The sequence below is a fragment of the Nerophis ophidion genome, linkage group LG07, assembly GCF_033978795.1.
Source record: "Nerophis ophidion isolate RoL-2023_Sa linkage group LG07, RoL_Noph_v1.0, whole genome shotgun sequence".
In the NCBI taxonomy this organism is placed as follows: Eukaryota; Metazoa; Chordata; class Actinopteri; order Syngnathiformes; family Syngnathidae; genus Nerophis; species Nerophis ophidion.
The window spans coordinates 10,179,141-10,196,278 of NC_084617.1; the positions used below are offsets into that span (position 1 = coordinate 10,179,141).

At 41.8% G+C, this 17,138-nt stretch overlaps 1 protein-coding gene across 1 annotated transcript in view; it reads left to right on the forward strand.

The window, feature by feature from the left end:
* Positions 1-277: 277 nt before the first annotated feature.
* Positions 278-17,138, forward strand: part of LOC133555873 (BAI1-associated protein 3-like) — a 66,684-nt gene continuing 49,823 nt past the window's right edge. Inside the window, exons 1-10 of the mRNA XM_061905319.1 lie at positions 278-357; positions 422-529; positions 3,916-3,975; positions 4,031-4,097; positions 10,456-10,669; positions 10,758-10,802; positions 14,091-14,168; positions 14,253-14,358; positions 14,418-14,525; positions 16,897-16,989. Of these exons, the coding sequence (XP_061761303.1) occupies positions 3,925-3,975; positions 4,031-4,097; positions 10,456-10,669; positions 10,758-10,802; positions 14,091-14,168; positions 14,253-14,358; positions 14,418-14,525; positions 16,897-16,989 (762 nt within the window). The 5' untranslated portion in view covers positions 278-357; positions 422-529; positions 3,916-3,924. The remainder of the gene's footprint in view (positions 358-421; positions 530-3,915; positions 3,976-4,030; positions 4,098-10,455; positions 10,670-10,757; positions 10,803-14,090; positions 14,169-14,252; positions 14,359-14,417; positions 14,526-16,896; positions 16,990-17,138) is intronic.

A 17,138-nucleotide genomic window follows, 5' to 3' on the forward strand; every position in this document is an offset into this window, starting at 1 on the left:
AAATAAAAATAAAGTTTATGAGTTTGAACATCAAATATCTTGTCTTTGTAGTGCATTCAACTGAATATGGGTTGAAAAGGATTTGCAAATCATTGTATTCCGTTTATATTTACATCCAACACAATTTCCCAACTCGTACTTGAAGTCCTTTTGTAACGTCACAAATGTCTCAATAGAGATTGAACAATTCTGGTTCCAGTATTGACCCCTGAGGTACGCCGCATGTTGTAACCTCTGAGAGAATCTATTATTATTTATGACGTCCCACCACAGAGCCAAAGAGGAGCCTGCACGGTGCCGCCGCCCCAGGAACATGTGGACCAGGCTTCAATCGCGGACAGAATCAGCAGGACGGAGGTTTTGTCAACCCGATTTAAACATTGGAAATGTTCCTGGCACTAAAGTGTCTTTTTCCACGCAGCTGGACCTGCTATATGAGGAGGTCGTGTACACCGTGGTCAACCGAGTCGGCGTGCCTTCGCCAGAACACGTGACCGGCGACGAGGAGCTGTTTGCGTACCTTCTCAAGGTATCGAACCATGACGTGTCGCAGGACATTTAAATTGCTCAAGTAACGCTTGGTATCCATGTAGCTGCAAGATTTTTTTTCGGTTTTTGTTCAATGATGATGCCACAGTAATCTGGCATGAGGTTGCTGTTAAAATGTTGTTAGCACTGTAGCTAACGTAGCTATGTTAGCATCGCTAACATTTGTGTCCTACTGTCCAGACTTGGGTTGATAACCCAAAAATTGTACTCAAGTCAGAGTATTGTCACTGTAGAGCAGGCCTGGGCAAATATTTTGCCCTCGGGGGGCCAAATTTAGAGAAAAAAAAACGTGTCTGGGAGACCGGTATATCTGATTTTTAGGAACACTAATACAAAAGCTCAAAATAATGTCTGGTTGAATGCTAAAAACATGACAGATCGCCTCAAAAAACAGAATGGAATTTTAAATTTTTTTACTAAATGAGACACCCAGAATGTACATGAAAATAAAGAATGTGGGATTTACAATATTAACTATGAAGGATAAAACACTGAATATTGACAACAAATGAACGTCACACCCCCTCTTAATCGATATAATTTATAATCAAGCGAAACACATCAAAAATGCAACAAAAACAGATAAATATTAACTTGAAGGGTAAAAAAAACTTTGCTTCCGCCACTGTAGTCCGTTCCGAAACCGTAGCCGATAAGCCTCTTCTTTTTCTCTATCCTCTCGTTATGGGACATTCATCCTTCGCTGTTGCCATTTCTAATATAAAGTAGCATAAAGTTCTTACTTATATCTGTCAGGAGATTCGCTATGGAAGCGCTAAAAACTACCGGTGTAGTGAGTTTACATTATTCACCCAAGGAACTTTAAGTTATTAGAGAGTTGTTGTTGTTTCCGGATGAGGAGATGCTGCTCCGTTATTGATTGAAGCAAAGTGTGAACGTCATTAAAACAGTTAGCTCCATCTTTTGACACTTCTTCCACTCCTGTCCTTGCACGCTACACGGTTACAACAAAGATAACGGGGAGAAGACACTGCCGAAGATGAGCCACGTAAATAAGACCGCCCACAAAACGGCGCATCCTGAAGCGACTGTCAGAAGGCGACTTGAAGATGATCTGTAAAACATAACCTAAGAACTTTTTGCTTGTGAAAATTGATTGATTGAAACTTTTATTAGTAGATTGCACAGTACAGTACATATTCTGTACAATTGACCACTAAATGGTAAGTTGTCAACTTGTCTAATTGGGTCCACGTTAATCAATTCATGGTAATTCATGCTGGTGAGTTTCTTCCTCGCCTGGTAGTAGAGGTTAATTGTTGTTGTTATTACAAAAGCTTTTTTTTTTTTTTTTTTTTTCAATTAATCTCTATAACAGACTTTTTGGCATTTTAATTTCGTGAACTGATTTTTTTTTTTTTTTTTTACATCAAATTATGCTGACAATTTCATTTAAAAAAATTCAGTTTTAAATTTCAGTGTAAAAAACTGTCAAAAAAATCAATAAAGTGTACAAAAGTTTAGTTTATTAAAATTCAGTGTAAGAAAAAAGATTTGTTCTGCACTGGATTTTTTTTTACACTGATTTTTTTTAATACACCAGTTTTTACACAAAAAAATTTAAACACTAAATTTTATAAAAAAAAAATTTTCAATGAAATTGCCCGAATGCAGCTGCGATAGGCTCCAGCGCCGCCCCCCCCCCCCCCCCCACAAAAGGGACAAACTGTAGAAAATGGATGGATGGAAATTGTCAGTATAATTTGATGTATAAAAAAAGACCGTTCACAAAATTCCGATGCAAGAAGTTCAGTTCCATTAATTCGGTGTCAAAAAAAGCTTTTAGTAATAAAATTGTGTTTCAAAAATTCAGTATATATTAAACAAATTTACGAAACGAAATTCCATTTTTGTAAAATTGTCAAATTAATTTGATGAAAAAAAAAATGTGTAAAAAAAATGTAATGGGTAAAAATGTGTAAAAAAAAGCTTTTGTAACAAAGACACAAATTAACCTCCATTACAGGAGCACTACATCAACAAGTTAGCACATTTTATATCAGTGAAAGTGATGAGTAAGTAATGTGTAACGTGTGTAGCTTAAAAACAACATTGCATAAACCAGTTTTTGGAGCCATATTTGCCCTTTACCAAAGCAATATTGGATTGATTGATTGATTTGTGACGGTTATCTGGCATCGTGGTGCGGGTTCGTTCTGTCTAATATGCAGTCGGACTTGGACACAGCGTGAAGGTAAGAAATGATGATTTATTTATACTAAAGAACAGACTAAGAACAGAAAAACTTGCACAAGGCACTAAAGACAAAACAAACAGAACTAGCATGGGAGCTAGAAAGAACTAAAAGCGCTAGCATGTGAGCTAGAGAACAAACAAAGGGAGCATAGCGCGGAAGCTAGCAAGTACAAAAACAGTTCTTTACCACAATCGGGAATCGGCGTCGTCACCTGTTGCATGGAACAGAAACTAGGATGCGAGGCCGAGTAAACGGAAAGGGCAGGCTTAAATAAGGAGAGTAAATACGAGGCAGGTGCGCGTAAAAAACAAAAGGCAGGTGACACAAATGCGTAACTAGATTAGATTAGATTAGATTAGATAGTACTTTATTTATTCCGTCAGGAGAGTTCCTTCAGGAAAATTACAATTTTCAGCACAATCCCATTCAAGATCAGACAAACATTACAGGGAGACAGAACAGGATCGCTGACAGGTCTGCCGGCTTCCAGCGCCCCTTACAAAAAAGATGACATACAGGTAAACAGGAGGGGGGGGATGGGAGAAAAAAATAGAAGATTAAAATAAAATAAAAAAAAATAAAAAAATAAAAATCGGTCTTAGCCTGGGCCCTGGAGTGGGGGTGCAGACTGAGGCCAAGGGGAAAAAAAACAAAAAACTATGGCAACAGAACAAAACAGGAAGTGCCACCAGGAACTAAGGAAGTCAAATGCCAAAAGAATACAATACACGGAACAAAACCAGAATATGACATGATCTGAGCAGCGGATCATGACATGATTGATCGATTGAAAATGTTATTAGTAGATTGCACAGTACAGTACATATTCCGTACAATTGACCGTTAAATGGTAACACCCGAATACGTTTTTCAACTTGTCCACGTTAATCAATTCATGGTAAGAATCCGAAGCAGATGCTGTGATCAAACGCGTCAAAAAGCCGATATATACTTTATTTTACTACATCCATTCACCCGCCGGGAAAGTGATTCTAAGGCTCCTTTTTGTGTCTGGCGTCCTTTATTCCAATCGCACGACCGTTCCCTGCAGCCCGCCGGCCACACCGCACCTCGCACAAAAGGATTTTTTTTCCTTTTTAATCCTTTTCGCTCGTGATAATAACTTATGCACGTCTTCTTCCCTCGAGGTGTTCGATATGGGCGAGGAGGAGCACGACATCATACTTCAGAAAGTGCGGGAGTTTAAGGTGGGAGTGGAATTTGCAGGATTTGTTTGCGTTTATTGACGTTTTTCTTCCACAGAGAGCCACTTTCTCTTTGAGAGTCTCCGTCCTGAAAGCCAAGAGTCTGCTGGCGAAGGACGCCAACGGTAAGATTGTCACAAGTACTAATTTTCCTCTTTCTACTCGCCGTTATTATTCCACTGGAAAGCTCTTGAATGGTACTTACCGTCGAGTTGTTTACATGTGCAGAAAAATAGTCCCGTAAGCGTTCTAAAGGCGTTGAAACAGTCGCAGCCTTTAGACTCTACTAATCCCTTTGTGCTGGTGCTGGCTTCTGAAAGGGCAGACCAAGACCCGGTTGTACTGAAACTCAATCAATATTCATGGTAAGAAATATTGCAATTTCAATGTCCCAGACACCTGAACATGATGAAGCTCAACACAATTTGTAGGGAATCTTTTTTACATGCAAAAATACATATGATGATGCAAGATGAGGAAAGAAGTCATTCTGGAGAAGTGAAAGAGGAAGGAAAGAAAGATGTCTTTATGGAGGAGTCAAATAGGATGGATGGATGATTGATGGATGTCATGATGACTGCGCAAAAGAGAAAGGAAAGAAGGAAAGATGATAGAGTTTAAGAATGGCATGATTGAGGGGTGAAAGAGGAAAGAAAGAAAGAGAAAGAAAGAAGGATGGATGTCATTATGGAGGAGTTAAATAGAATGGATGGATGATTGATGGATGTCATGATGAAGGCGCGAAAGAGGAAAGAAAAGATGGATAGAGTGAAAGATGCGCATAATTGAGGGGTGAAAGAGGAAAGAAAGAAAGAAAGAAGGATGGATGTCATTATGGAGGAGTTAAATAGAATGGATGGACGATTGATGAATGTCATGATTAAGGCGCGAAAGAGGAAGGAGAGAAGGAAGGATGGATAGAATGAAGGATGGGCATAATGGAGGAGTGAAAGAGGAAGAAAATAAGAAAGGATGGATGTCATTATGGAGGAAGGATGGATGTCATTATGGAGGAGTTAAATAGGATGGATGGATGATTGATGGATGTCATGATGAAGGCGCGAAAGACGAAGGAAAAAAGGAAGGATGATAGAGTGAAAGATGGGCATAATTGAGGGGTGAAAGAGGAAAGAAAGAAAGAGAAAGAAAGAAGGATGGATGTCATTATGGAGGAGTTAAATAGGATGGATGGATGATTGATGGATGTCATGATGAAGGCTTGAAAGAGGAAGGAAAAAAGGAAGGATGATAGAGTGACAGATGGGCATAATTGAGGGGTGAAAGAGGAAGGAAAGAAAGAAAGAGAAAGAAGGATGGATGTCATTATGGAGGAGTTAAATAGATTGGATGGATGATTGATGGATGTCATGATTAAGGCATGAAAGATAAAGGAAAGAAGGAAGGATGGATAGAATGAAGGATTGACATAATGAAGGAGTGAAAGAGGAAGAAAATAAGAAAGGATGTTTGTCATTATGGAGGAGTTAAATAGGATGAATGGATGATTGATGGATGTCATGATGAAGGCGCGAAAGAGGAAAGAAAAAAGGAAGGATGATAGAGAGAAAGATGTGCATAATGGAGGAGTGAAAGAGGAAGAAAATAAGAAAGGATGGATGTCATTATGGAGGAGTTAAATAGGATGGATGGATGATTGATGGATGTCATGATGAAGGCTTGAAAGAGGAAGGAAAAAAGGAAGGATGATAGAGTGAAAGATGGGCATAATTGAGGGGTGAAAGAGGAAAGAAAAAAAGAATGAGAAAGAAAGAAAGAAGGATGGATGTCATTATGGAGTAGTTCAATAGAATGGATGGATGATTGATGGATGTCATGATTAAGGCGCGAAAGAGGAAGGAGAGAAGGAAGGATGGATAGAATGAAGGGTGGGCATAATGGAGGAGTGAAAGAGGAAGAAAATAAGAAAGGATGGATGTCATTATGGAGGAGTTAAATAGGATGGATGGATGATTGATGGATGTCATGAAGAAGGTGTAAAAGAGGAAGGATGAATACAAAGGAGGAGTGAAAGAGGAAGGAAAGAAGAAATAATGGAATGGAGTGAAATAGGAAGAATGGATGAAAGATGGATGTCATAATGGCAGAGTGAAAGAAGGACAGAATGAAGGAAGGAAGGATGATGGATGGATGAATAAAGGATGGACATAATGGAGGAGTGAGAGAGGAAGAAAATAAGAAAGGATGGATGTCATTATGGAGGAGTTAAAAAAGGATGGATGGATAATTGATGGATGTCATGATGAAGGCGCAAAAGAGGAAAGAAAGAAAGAAAGAGAGAAAGATGGTTGGATGGATGGATGGATGTCATTATGGAGGAGTTAAATAGGATGGATGGATGATTGATGGATGTCATGATGAAGGCGCCTTGCAAAAGAGGAAGCAAAGAATGAAGGATGGATGGAGTGAAAGATGGGCATAATGGAGGAGTGAAAGAGGAAGAAAATAAAGGATGGATGTCATTATGGAGGAGTTAGATAGGATGGATGTCATGAGGAAGGTGCAAAAGAGGAAGGAAAGAAGGAGGGATGGATAGAGTGAAGGATGGGCATAATGGAGGCGGGAAAGAGGAAAGAAAGAAAGAAAGAAAGGAAGGGATGGATGGATGGATATCAATATGGAGGAGTTGAATTGGAATGGATGGATGTTTGATGGATGTCATGATGAAGGCGCAAAAGAGGAAGGAAAAAAGGAAGAATAATAGAGTGAAAGCTGCGCATAATTGAGGGGTGAAAGAAAGAAGGATGGATGTCATTATGGAGGAGTTAAATAGAATGGATGGATGATTGATGGATGTCATGATTAAGGCGCGAAAGAGGAAGGCAAGAAGGAAGGGTGGACAGAGTGAAGGATGGGCATAATGGAGGAGTGAAAGAGGAAGAAAATATGAAAGGATGGATGTCATTATGGAGGAGTTAAAAAAGGATGGATGGATAATTGATGGATGTCATGTGGAAGGCGCGAAAGAGGAAAAAAAGAAGGAAGAATGGCTAGAGTGATGGATGGGCATAATTGAGGGGTGAAAGAGGAAAGAAAGAAAGAGAAAGAAAGAAGGATGGATGTCATTATGGAGGAGTTAAATAGGATGGATGGATGATTGATGGATGTCATGATTAAGGCTTGAAAGCGGAAGGAAAAAAGGAAGGATAGAGTGAAAGATGGGCATAATTGAGGGGTGAAAGAGGAAAGAAAGAAAGAAAGAAGGATGGATGTCATTATGGAGGAGTTAAATAGAATGGATGGATGATTGATGGATGTCATGATTAAGGCGCGAAAGAGGAAGGAGAGAAGGAAGGAAGGATAGAGTGAAGGATGGGCATAATGGAGGAGTGAAAGAGGAAGAAAATAAAGGATGGATGTCATTATGGAGGAGTGAAATAGGATGGATGGATGATTGATGGATGTCATGATGAAGGTGTAAAAGAGGAAGGATGAATACAAAGGAGGAGTGAAAGAGGAATGAAAGAAGAAATAATGGAATGGAGTGAAATAGGAAGAATGGATGATGGATGAAAGATGGATGTCATAATGGAGGAGTGAAAGAAGGACAGAATGAAGGAAGGAAGGATGATGGATGGAAGAAAACAAGAAAGGATGGATGTCATTATGGAGGAGTTAAAAAAGGATGGATGGATAATTGATGGATGTCATGAGGAAGGCGTGAAAGAGGAAAGAAAGAAAGAAAGAAAGAAAGAGAGAAAGATGGTTGGATGGATGGATGGATGTCATTATGGAGGAGTTAAATAGGATGGATGGATGATTGATGGATATCATGATGAAGGCGCCTTGCAAAAGAGGAAGCAAAGAACGAAGGATGGATGGAGTGAAAGATGGGCATAATGGAGGAGTGAAAGAGGAAGAAAATAAAGGATGGATGTTATTATGGAGGAGTTAGGATGGATGTCATGAGGAAGGTGCAAAAGAGGAAGGAAAGAAGGAAGGATGGATAGAGTGAAGGATGGGCATAATGGAGGCGCGAAAGAGGAAAGAAAGAAAGGAAGGGATGGATGGATATCATGGAGGAGTTAAATGGAATGGATGGATGATTGATGAATGTCATGATGAAGGTGTAAAAGAGGAAGGAAAGAAGGAAGGATGGATAAAATGAAGGATGGATACAAAGGAGGAGTGAAAGAGGAAGGAAAGAAGAAAGAATGGAATGGAGTGAAATAGGAAGGAAGGATGATGGATGGATGAAGAAAGGATGGACATAATGGAGAAGCGAAAGAGGAAGGAAAGAAAGAAGGATGGATGTCATTATGGGGGAGTGAAATAGGAAGAACAGATGATGGATGAAAGAAGGATGGACATAATGGAGGAGTGAAAAAGGAAGAAAATAAGAAAGGATGGATGTCATTATGGAGGAGTTAAATAGGATGAATGGATGATTGATGGATGTCATGAGGAAGGCGTGAAAGAGGAAGGATGACAAATTGAAGGATGGACATAATGGAGGAGTGAAAGAGGAAGGAAAGAAGAAAGGATGGATGTCATGGAGGAGTGAAATAGATGATGGATGAAAGATGGATTTCATAGTAAGGGAGCGACAGAAGGAATGATGGATGGATGAATAAAGGATGGACATAATGGAGGAGCGAAAGGGGAAACTAAGAAAGAAGGATGGATGTCATTATGGAGAAGTGACATAGGAAGGATTGATGGATGGATGGATGTCATAATGGAGGAGCAAACAGGAAGGGAGGAAAGATGGCTGGACATAATGAATGAGTGAAAGAGGAATAAAAAATGGATTTCATATATGGATGGATGAAGGATGGACATTATGGAGAAGTGAAAAAGGAAGGAAAGAAGAAAGGATGGATGTCATTATGGAGGAGTGAAATAAGAAGGATGGATGTCATAATGGAGGAAATAAAAAAGTACAGAAGAAAGGATTGATGATTGACGTCACAATGGATGAGCAAAATAAGGATGGATGGATGAAGGATGGACATAATGGAGGAGCAAAAAAGGAAGGAAAGAAGAAAGGATGGATGTCATTATGGAGGAGTGAAATAGGAAGGATGGATAATGGATGGACGTCATAATGGAGGAGCGAAAGAAGGACAGAAAGAAGGATTGATGGATGGAAAAATAAAGGATGGACATAATAGAGGAGTGAATGAAGAAAGAAAGAAGGAAGGATGGATGTCATTATGGAGGAGCGAAAGAAGGACAGAAAGAAGGATTGATGGATGGAAAAACAAAGGATGGACATAATAGAGGAGTGAACGAAGAAAGAAAGAAGGAAGGATGGATGTCATTATGGAGGAGTGAAATAGAAAGGATGGATGATGGATGATGTCATAATGGAGGAGTGAATGGTAAGGAAGGAAGGAATGAGACAGGTGGAAGAACGTCATAATGAATGAGTGAAAGAGGAAGGAATGATGGATGTCAAAATAGAGAAGTAAAGATGGATGGACGTCACAATGGAGGAGCAAAAGAAGGAACGATGGATGGATGGATGAAGGATTGACATATTGTGGAGCAAAAGGAAGGAAATAAGAAAGGATGGATGTCTTTATGGAGGAGTGAAATAGGAAGGATGAAAGATGGATGTCATAATGGAGGAGCGAATGAGGAAGGAAAGAAAAAAGGATGGATGTCATTATGGAGGAGTGAAAAAAGGATGGATGAATGATGGACATAATGGAGGAGTGAAAGTGGAAGGAAAGAAAGGATGATGTCATTATGGAGGAGTGAATTAGGAAGGATGAATGATGGATGGATGTCATAATGGAGGAGCGAATAAGAAGGAAGGGAAAAAGGATGGATGGATGATGGATGGACATAATGAATGAGTATAACAGTAAGGAGTTTGGCTCAATGAGTAGAAACGCGTACACCTGTATCCTTGTATGGTGTTCCACGCTCTGCCTCCTTTTTTATTTGGACTTTCCCTGACCGCATGGCAACAGCTTTTTCCAAGGGAGGGTGGTCATAAACAGCCATTGCCTTCAATTAAACACAGTTCCAAGGGAGGGGGGTCATAAACAGCCATTGCCTTCAATTAAACACAGTTCCAAGGGAGGGGGGTCATAAACAGCCATTTCCTTCAATTAAACACAGTTCAAAGAAAAGGTCGTAAAACAGTGGCTTACAATACATCAAAGAGACAGAACACCTTCATGTTGCTTCCCATCCTACACAGTGGAGAGTTTTTACAAACCTTCTTCTTGGTAGGAACAAAGACAGCTTGTGTCTTCTCGCCGGGAACTCATGAAACACTAGAAAATAATAAAGATATGGATGATTCCTGCTGATATCGTACCGGATCAAATTGGTATGGGCCAACGCTCCAATATCGCCTAAATAACAATGCTTACCCTAAATATTCAAACCAAGGGCACAATTTAACAACTCTGTTCATATTTCGTACATTGATACAGCCATACGCTGTACACTGACTACTCTAAAGTACATGCATATTGTCTTTCTCTTTTGTCTGATCCGGGAGTCCAGGCTACAGCGACCCCTACTGCATGCTGGGTATCCTGGAGGGCCAGAGTCCCCGGGAGCCGGAGGAGAAGAAGGAGAGGAAGTTCAGCTTCAGGAAGAGGAAGGACAAGCTGGAGAAACGCTCCAGCACCAAGGAGGCCTTGCCGGCCAGGTGCATCCAGGTGACCGAGGTCAAGCCGGAGACCCTCAACCCGGTCTGGGACGAACACTTTGTCTTGTGAGTTTGACACGGCGTACATCATGTACATCATAATAATATTTGCACAGTCACATGGTGGATTTTCTCTTCGGTTTTGTCCTCGCAGTGAAGTGGACGATGTGCACAATGATCTCCTACATTTGGATATTTGGTAAGATTATTATTAATAAAAAAAAAAATGTAGTCATGAAAACGTGACCTATGTCCTTTGGCATGATAAATATGGTGTCACTGTATCAATCAATCAATCAATCAATGTTTACTTATATAGCCCTAAATCACTAGTGTCTCAAAGGGCTGCACAAACCACTACGACATCCTCGGTAGGCCCACATAAGGGCAAGGAAAACTCACACCCAATGATGACTATGAGAACCTTGGAGAGGAGGAAAGCAATGGATGTCGAGCGGGTCTAACATGATACTGTGAAAGTTCAATCCATAATGGATCCAACACAGTCGCGAGAGTCCAGTCCAAAGCGGATCCAACACAGCAGCGAGAGTCCCGTTCACAGCGGAGCCAGCAGGAAACCATCCCAAGCGGAGGCTTGGGATGTCCCCAGCCGATACACAGGCAAGCAGTACATGGCCACCGGATCGGACCGGACCGGACCCCCTCCACAAAGGAGAGTGGGACATGGAAGAAAAAGAAAAGAAACGGCAGATCAACTGGTCTAAAAAGGGAGTCTATTTAAAGGCTAGAGTATACAGATGAGTTTTAAGGTGAGACTTAAATGCTTCTACTGAGGTGGCATTTCGAACTGTTACCGGGAGGGCATTCCAGAGTACTGGAGCCCGAAATGAAAACGCTCTATAGCCCGCAGACTTTTTTGGGGGCTTTGGGAATCACTAATAAGCCGGAGTCCTTTGAACGCAGATTTCTTGCCGGGACATATGGTACAATACAATCGGCAAGATAGGATGGAGCTAGACCGTGTAGTATTTTATACGTAAGTAGTAAAACCTTAAAGTCACATCTTAAGTGCACAGGAAGCCAGTGCAGGTGAGCCAGTACAGGTGTAATGTGATCAAACTTTCTTGTTCTTGTCCAAAGTCTAGCAGCCGCATTTTGTACCAACTGTAATCTTTTAATGCTAGACATGGGGAGACCCGAAAATAATACGTACAAATCATGGTTGTCACAATTTACAACAAAAATGCTGTCATGGATAAATATAATACACATTAAGTTGATCCGTCAAACAGTGGCCACCTTATTGACCGTGTGAGCAGCTTTGATTGGCATGTGAAATATGGTGTCACTCTAATAATGTCTTCATTGACTTGATGTATTTTGGACAGAAACCGCCGGACACATGCCAGTAACTCCCATCTTTACCATTGTCAACGTTCCACAGGACTTCCCGAGGGAAGTCCTGTGGGGAGTGCTCAGAGAGTACGGGGTATTGGACTGTCTTATTGTGGCGGTCCGCTCCCTGTACGATCAGTGCCAGAGCTTGGTCCGCAATGCCGGGAGTAAGTCGAACACATTTCCAGTGAGTGTTGGACTCCGCCAAGGCTGTCCTTTGTCACCGATTCTGTTCCCAACTTTTATGGACAGAATTTCTAGGCGCAGTCAAGGCGTTGAGGGGTTCCGGTTTGGTGACCGCAGGATTAGGTCTCTGCTTTTTGCAGATGATGTGGTCCTGATGGCTTCATCTGACCGGGATCTTCAGCTCTCACTGGATCGGTTCGCAGCCGAGTGTGAAGCGACCGGAATGAGAATCAGCACCTCCAAGTCCGAGTCCGTGGTTCTCGCCCGGAAAAGGGTGGAGTGCCATCTCCGGGTTGGGGAGGAGACCCCTGCCCCAAGTGGAGGAGTTCAAGTACCTAGGAGTCTTGTTCACGAGTGAGGGAAGAGTGGATCCTGAGATCGACAGGCGGCGTCTTCAGTAATGCGGACGTTGTACCGATCCGTTGTGGTGAAGAAGGAGCTGAGCCGGAAGGCAAAGCTCTCAATTTACCGGTCGATCTACGTTCCCATCCTCACCTATGGTCATGAGCTTTGGGTCATGACCGAAAGGATAAGATCACGGGTACAAGCGGCCGAAATGAGTTTGGGGCTCTCCCTTAGAGATAGGGTGAGAAGCTCTGCCATCCGGGAGGAACTCAAAGTAAATCCGCTGCTCCTCCACATCGAGAGGAGCCAGATGAGGTGGTTCGGGCATCTGGTCAGGATGCCACCCGAACGCCTCCCTAGGGAGGTGTTTAGGGCACGTCCAACCGGTAGGAGGCCACGGGGAAGACCCAGGACACGTTGGGAAGACTATGTCTCCCGGCTGGCCTGGGAACGCCTCGGGATCCCCCGGGAAGAGCTAGACGAAGTGGCTGGGGAAAGGGAAGTCTGGGTTTCCCTGCTTAGGCTGTTGCCCCCGCGACCCGACCTCGGATAAGCGGAAGAAAATGGATGGACCGCCGGACACGATATTAAGTACACCTCATAGATCCAGCAGAATATTCGAAACAGCCTTCAGTGTAACGCAAAGTATGCACAAAACCCCAAAACCACGGAAGCTGGCCCGTTGTGTAAATGGTAAATCAAAGCAGAATACAATGATTTGCAAATCCTATTCAACCTATATTCTTAGTGTGTAGTGTATCCTGTCAGCGCTCTTATTTTGTTGGGTTCCTGTCTTTCTCCCTGAGTGCTGTGTCCCCTCAGCTGCGGCCGATTGGCACCTTGCCACACCTGGTGTCAATCAGCCCGTTCCTATTTAGACCTGTTTTCTGGGCTGGATTATTGTCATGTTTTGTCGCTCCTGCCGTGTCGTGTCGTGTCGTGTCTTTGCAGCGTAGCGGTAAGCTATATTTCGGTCGCTGTTTGTAGCTTACTGTTTTTTTGTTTGTTCCCTGCTTCCAGTTTGTTTTCATACTACAAGTAACGACTCATGTTTCCTGCTCGTTATCTTCTAGCTCTCATGCTAGCTCTTTTCTTTGCAGCGTAGCGGTAAGCTATATTTCGGTCGCTGTTTGTAGCTTACTGTTTTTTTGTTTGTTCCCTGCTTCCAGTTTGTTTTCATACTACAAGTAACGACTCATGTTTCCTGCTCGTTATCTTCTAGCTCTCATGCTAGCTCTTTTAGTTTGTTATTCGCCTAGTGCGCGCCTTTTGCTTGCACCCTTTTTGTCCGGTTTTGTCTTAGTGTTAATTTAAAGTATGCTTTCTTACGCAATGCCTGCCTCCTTCTCTGCATCCTGGGGTTCGTCACAAACTAACTCTGACAATGAATATTATGTACACTGAAAGGGATCGCTAAAACGTAGTTAGTCTGGATGGCAACACTGTCTTCTTATTCTCTGGCAGACCAGGATGCGTATGAGCTGTGTCAAAAAGCAGGTTTACAATACAGAGTTAATTATATTTCTAATGACAAACCACATTCACAGTCCCATTGGTATGTGTTTATGCCCTTTCACCCCTCATACTTTACCTTCTCCAGGGATCACGATGATGACGTTTCGGTGGCCGAGGCCTGCAAAAAGCTCAATGAAGTCAGCGGTCTTCGAGGAATGGGAAGGTAGCAAATGTCGTTCATGGCCGCATGCTGCTTCTTCACGATTAAGCAAACAGGTTTCTCACCTCCTTCGTCGCCCCTCGACAGGTATTTCAAGCAGATCGCAAAGTCGGTGCGCGCCAACGGCTCGTCCTCGTCCGGCTCCGAGGAGAACGCAGATGACTTCCTGGGATGCATCAACATTTCTTTAAATGTAGGTTGTAGTAAACGTCAAACATCTCACAGCGCCGCTCACTCGGCTTGTTTTTGCAGGAGATCCCCGTCGGCGGCTTCGACACCTGGTTCAAACTGGAGCCCCGGTCCAGCGCCTCCAAAGTGTCAGGAGAATGTCACCTGATACTGAAGCTGTTCACCAGCCAGGTGCAAAGTCTCATGTGCTCTACTCAATAACAAGTCTGCAAGACTTCCATCATTTTGACTTGGGGGGCCAAATTTAGAGAAAAAATGTGTCTGGGGGGCCAGTATATCTATCTCTGTCTATGTGTATATATATATATATATATATATATATATATATATATATATATATATATATATATATATATATATATATATATATATATATATATATATATATATATATATATATATATACCGTATTTCCTTGAATTTCCGCCGGGGCTCTAATTAATTTAAAACCACCTCTCACTCCTGCGCGTACCAAAGGCATGCGGTAAAAGTAAGCATGCGCTAATTATTCTAAAAACCTCTTCTCACTCCGGCACTTACCAAAGGCATGCAGTAAAAATTTGAATGTGATGTAAGCTTGGACCTTAAATCCTACTGAATAGCTCTTAATCGTCTTCCCTTTATGCATATGTATGTATGTATATATATATATATATGTGTGTATATGTATTGTATATATGTCCAGGGTGTACCCCGCATTCCGCCCGATTGTAACTGAGATAGGCGCCAGCGCCCCTTGTGACCCCAAAAGGGAATAAGCGGTAGAAAATGGATGGATATATATATATATATATATATATATATATATATCCATCCATCCATCCATTTTTTACCGCTTATTCCTTTTTATAAATATGTGTGTATATATACATATATGTGTATATATACATGTATATGTATATATATGTATATGTGTAGATATACATATATATATGTGTATATATACACATATATGTGTATATATGTGTATGTTTATATATCTATATATGTATGTATATATGTATATGTATACATATATATGTATACGCATACATATGTGTATATATATATATACATGTGTGTGTGTGTGTGTGTGTGTGTGTGTATGTATATATATATATATATATATATATATATATGTTATACGAATTCGCGAGATGCCGGGGGGTTTGGTGGTAGCGTGGATGTATATTGTAGCGTCCGGGAAGTGTTAGCGCTGCAAAGGGTTCTGGATATTTGTTCTGTTGTGTTTATGTTGTGTTAGGGTGCGAATGTTCTCCCGAAATGTGTTTGTCATTGTTGTTTGATGTGGGTTTACAGTGTGGCGCATATTTGTAACAGTGTTAAAGTTGTTTATACGGCCACCCTCAGTGTGACCTGTATGGCTGTTGACCAAGTATGGTTGCATTCACTTGTGTGTGTGTGTGTGTAAAAGCCATCTAAAATATGTGACTGGGCCGGCACGCTGTTTGTATGGAGGAAAAGCGGACGTGACGACAGGTTGTAGAAGACGCTAAAGGCAGTGCGTTTAAGGCACGCCCCCAATTTTGTTGTCCGGGTGGAAATCGAGAGAAATTCGGAAGAATGGTTGCCCCGGGAGAGGCACTGAAGTTCGACAGTCTCCCAGGAAAATTGGGAGGGTTGGCAAGTATGTCCTACGTCCGTGTTTTACCGGATATGTACCGCTTCGTACATCGGCATTTTAAAAAGTCATTAATTTTACTTGTTGTAACCGATACCGATAATTTCCCATATTACATTTTAAAGCATTTATCGGCATCTCTAAACAGTATGCATCATCTACCGCTGCGTGTGCTGTAAAATGTTGGCTCATGGTGTAAAAGTCATGCTTGTCATACATTTGTTCATCGGCGTCATCAATGCTAGCTTAGCAAGTTTGCACCTTACAGCTATTACAACACTGGTTCTGCTGCTGCCGTATTGCGTAATAATACTGTGACGGTTGATTGCTGTCGTCGCTCGGGTTCAGTGGACCACCCAGGAAGGACATGCTTTTGAGCAGGTTTGACTCTTTCATTTTTTCAAATAAAGCTTGTTTTTAGTGAAGGTCGGATCGCTTTGCAGCTGCTCCTTTCCACTGATCACTCACGGTTCCGCTCTTCGTCGTCGTCGTCCTCCTCTCTGGCTCGCTCTCTGTCGCTCTTTGATCGCTCCTCACCTGCTCCTGCAGGCTCTCCAACTCCTTTCCTGATCTTTCCTCCTTCTCCCCTTTTATACAGCCAGAGGAGTAATGTTAATTGTGCCATGCACCTGATTTAGATTGTGGCGGCGTCGCTCCCAGCAAGCCCCGCCTCTCCGCTCCGCCGCATCCTCCGCCTCCTTGCCGCCATCTTGGGCAGGGCTGCGGCCTCTCCACAAACACATAATAATATTTAATGACTGCTCAAATTTATCATTAATTAGGTAGAAAAATTGCGATTATAAAGTTTTCACATTTCAGAAAAATAACAGCCTCTTGCTTCCAATGAATTATTATTATACTGTGATGGGTATAAAATATATAAACTGTTTATTCTTTTCACCTCTTTTTTTTGCCCTGAAGAGAGACACAACGCTGTCCAAGAGAGAATCCAACGTGTCCATCCACAAGAAACTGCTGAGTCGGATTGTCGAGCACGAGCATGCCCATGTCAAGGTGACTTTCCTTCAATATTATTATTATATATTGTTGGTTTTCTTAGCTTCGCTGTGACGTCGTTAGTCGTGACCCCAGGATGCAGACACGGCAGGCAAAGTGCAGGTCAAACTATTTTTTTATTTTTTTTTACGAGGGCTGGCGTATAA